Consider the following 1,592-nt stretch of genomic DNA (forward strand, 5'->3'; position numbering starts at 1 on the left):
TTCACAAATGGGGTTTGAAACATTTGGGGGCTCCCTCTCATCCCAGGAATTTCCAGCAGTCCTCCCAGCCCCTCTGCCCAGTCCCGGCCCAGCCTTGCCCTTACCTTTCCAAAAGTCTGCTGCTGCAGAAGATACAGGGGGCCCTGCTTCACTGCCACTTCTTCCATCTTCTCACCATGACGGTGCCTCTGCACTTCAGTTCTCTCCTTCCACGCCCGCCCTCTTTCCCTCCTCCCTGCCGTGGGTTCCCCCTTCTCTCAAGTTCATTTCCTCTCTGCCTAGAGTTTTCTGCAATGTTCTTGTCTGCTCGATGATGACAAACCCAAACCGATAGGCCCTGTGGTTTCTTGCTCTTGCTCTCTTGCTCGCGCTCTCTCTCTCTCTCTCTCTCTCTCTCTGTATGTGTGTATGTGTGTGTGTGTTTGCCGAGTGAGTTTCATGCACAAGCTTCCTGCATTTTCATTGAGTAAGATAATTTCTAAAAGGCAATTTCCAGCTTTTCAGCCAGCAACAACTCAGGTACGGAAGCTGGCCGAGGAGTCACACCAAACAAGGAAGGGCTGACCTATAGCAACAAAGAGACCCAGAACCAAGTTCAATAGTAAAACCAGTAGCAAAAGCCCCTCACACACACAGGCTGGATGTTCAGCATGACATAGTTGGAAGAGAACTTAGAAATCAGCCAGCCTAAGTCCCTAATTTAAAAATGAGTAGAAGAGGCTCAGGAAGATCTGAGGGGGGTGTTCAAGGCCACCAAACCGGAACCCAGGTCTCTCAGCTCCGTAAGTAAGAAAGGGCTTAGCCACACATACACCCACCCAGCACACAGGATACATTAGACAGATCTCACCACTTTCACACACAGCTGCAACTGTGTTTCACTCCGAGGGGAGCACTCTCTACCCCAGCCAACGCCACACACTTACGACACCTTCTTGGGACTCTAGAAACATGAACGTTCCCCCACCCCCACCCCCGAAGCATGTTATACTCCCAGAGCACATCCAACCAGTTGGAGTTCACCTTCTTTCCAGGCTCTGTGAGCGTTATAGAGGCAGTAGAGTTTCATCTGGAGATTATCTGATTGTCTTTTTAAGTTACAATAGAAATCTCTTATATTTAAAAAAAAAAAAAAAAAAAAAAGCTTCATAGTTCCCAAAACAAAAATGTTCCTTGGTTACTAAAGTTTCCAGGCACACAGTGTTACCAGCCATAATATCTAGCCCTGGAAAAGGGGGATGCAGGTATGAACCCGCCTGTTGAGACTCTTATGAGGCCCTAGGACAGGTGTGGACAGGAGAAAGTAGCAGGATTCCTGATTTTCATTCTGATGGTATTTTCATTGCTGGCCCCTAATGGAATCCAGACTCCATGCAAGAAGATACATTGCTTTGGGGAATCTAAGATTCCCAGAGAATATTTAACTTAGAACCAGATGATTTAGAGAAGCAATCTGATGGGGGGCATGGTGCAGAAATGTTGGGGAACCAGAGAATTAGACCAGCACTCTTGGGGTAACCCCATAATGGGTGCTTATATAATTGGGCCGTTTTCTCTACCACAGGGGTTTGTTTGCCTTGGGAAGGAGATCA

General features: G+C 47.6%; 1 protein-coding gene across 1 annotated transcript in view; it reads right to left on the bottom strand.

Moving 5' to 3' along the window:
* LOC144233595 (docking protein 2-like) overlaps nt 1-256 on the bottom strand; it is a 4,510-nt gene extending 4,254 nt beyond the window's left edge. The window contains exon 1 of the mRNA XM_077766574.1: nt 105-256. Coding sequence (XP_077622700.1) covers nt 105-167 — 63 coding nt within the window. The 5' untranslated portion in view covers nt 168-256. The remainder of the gene's footprint in view (nt 1-104) is intronic.
* Nucleotides 257-1,592: the final 1,336 nt, after the last annotated feature.

Source organism: Crocuta crocuta, unplaced genomic scaffold (assembly GCF_008692635.1).
Source record: "Crocuta crocuta isolate KB4526 unplaced genomic scaffold, BGI_CrCroc_1.0 scaffold225, whole genome shotgun sequence".
In the NCBI taxonomy this organism is placed as follows: domain Eukaryota; kingdom Metazoa; phylum Chordata; class Mammalia; order Carnivora; family Hyaenidae; genus Crocuta; species Crocuta crocuta.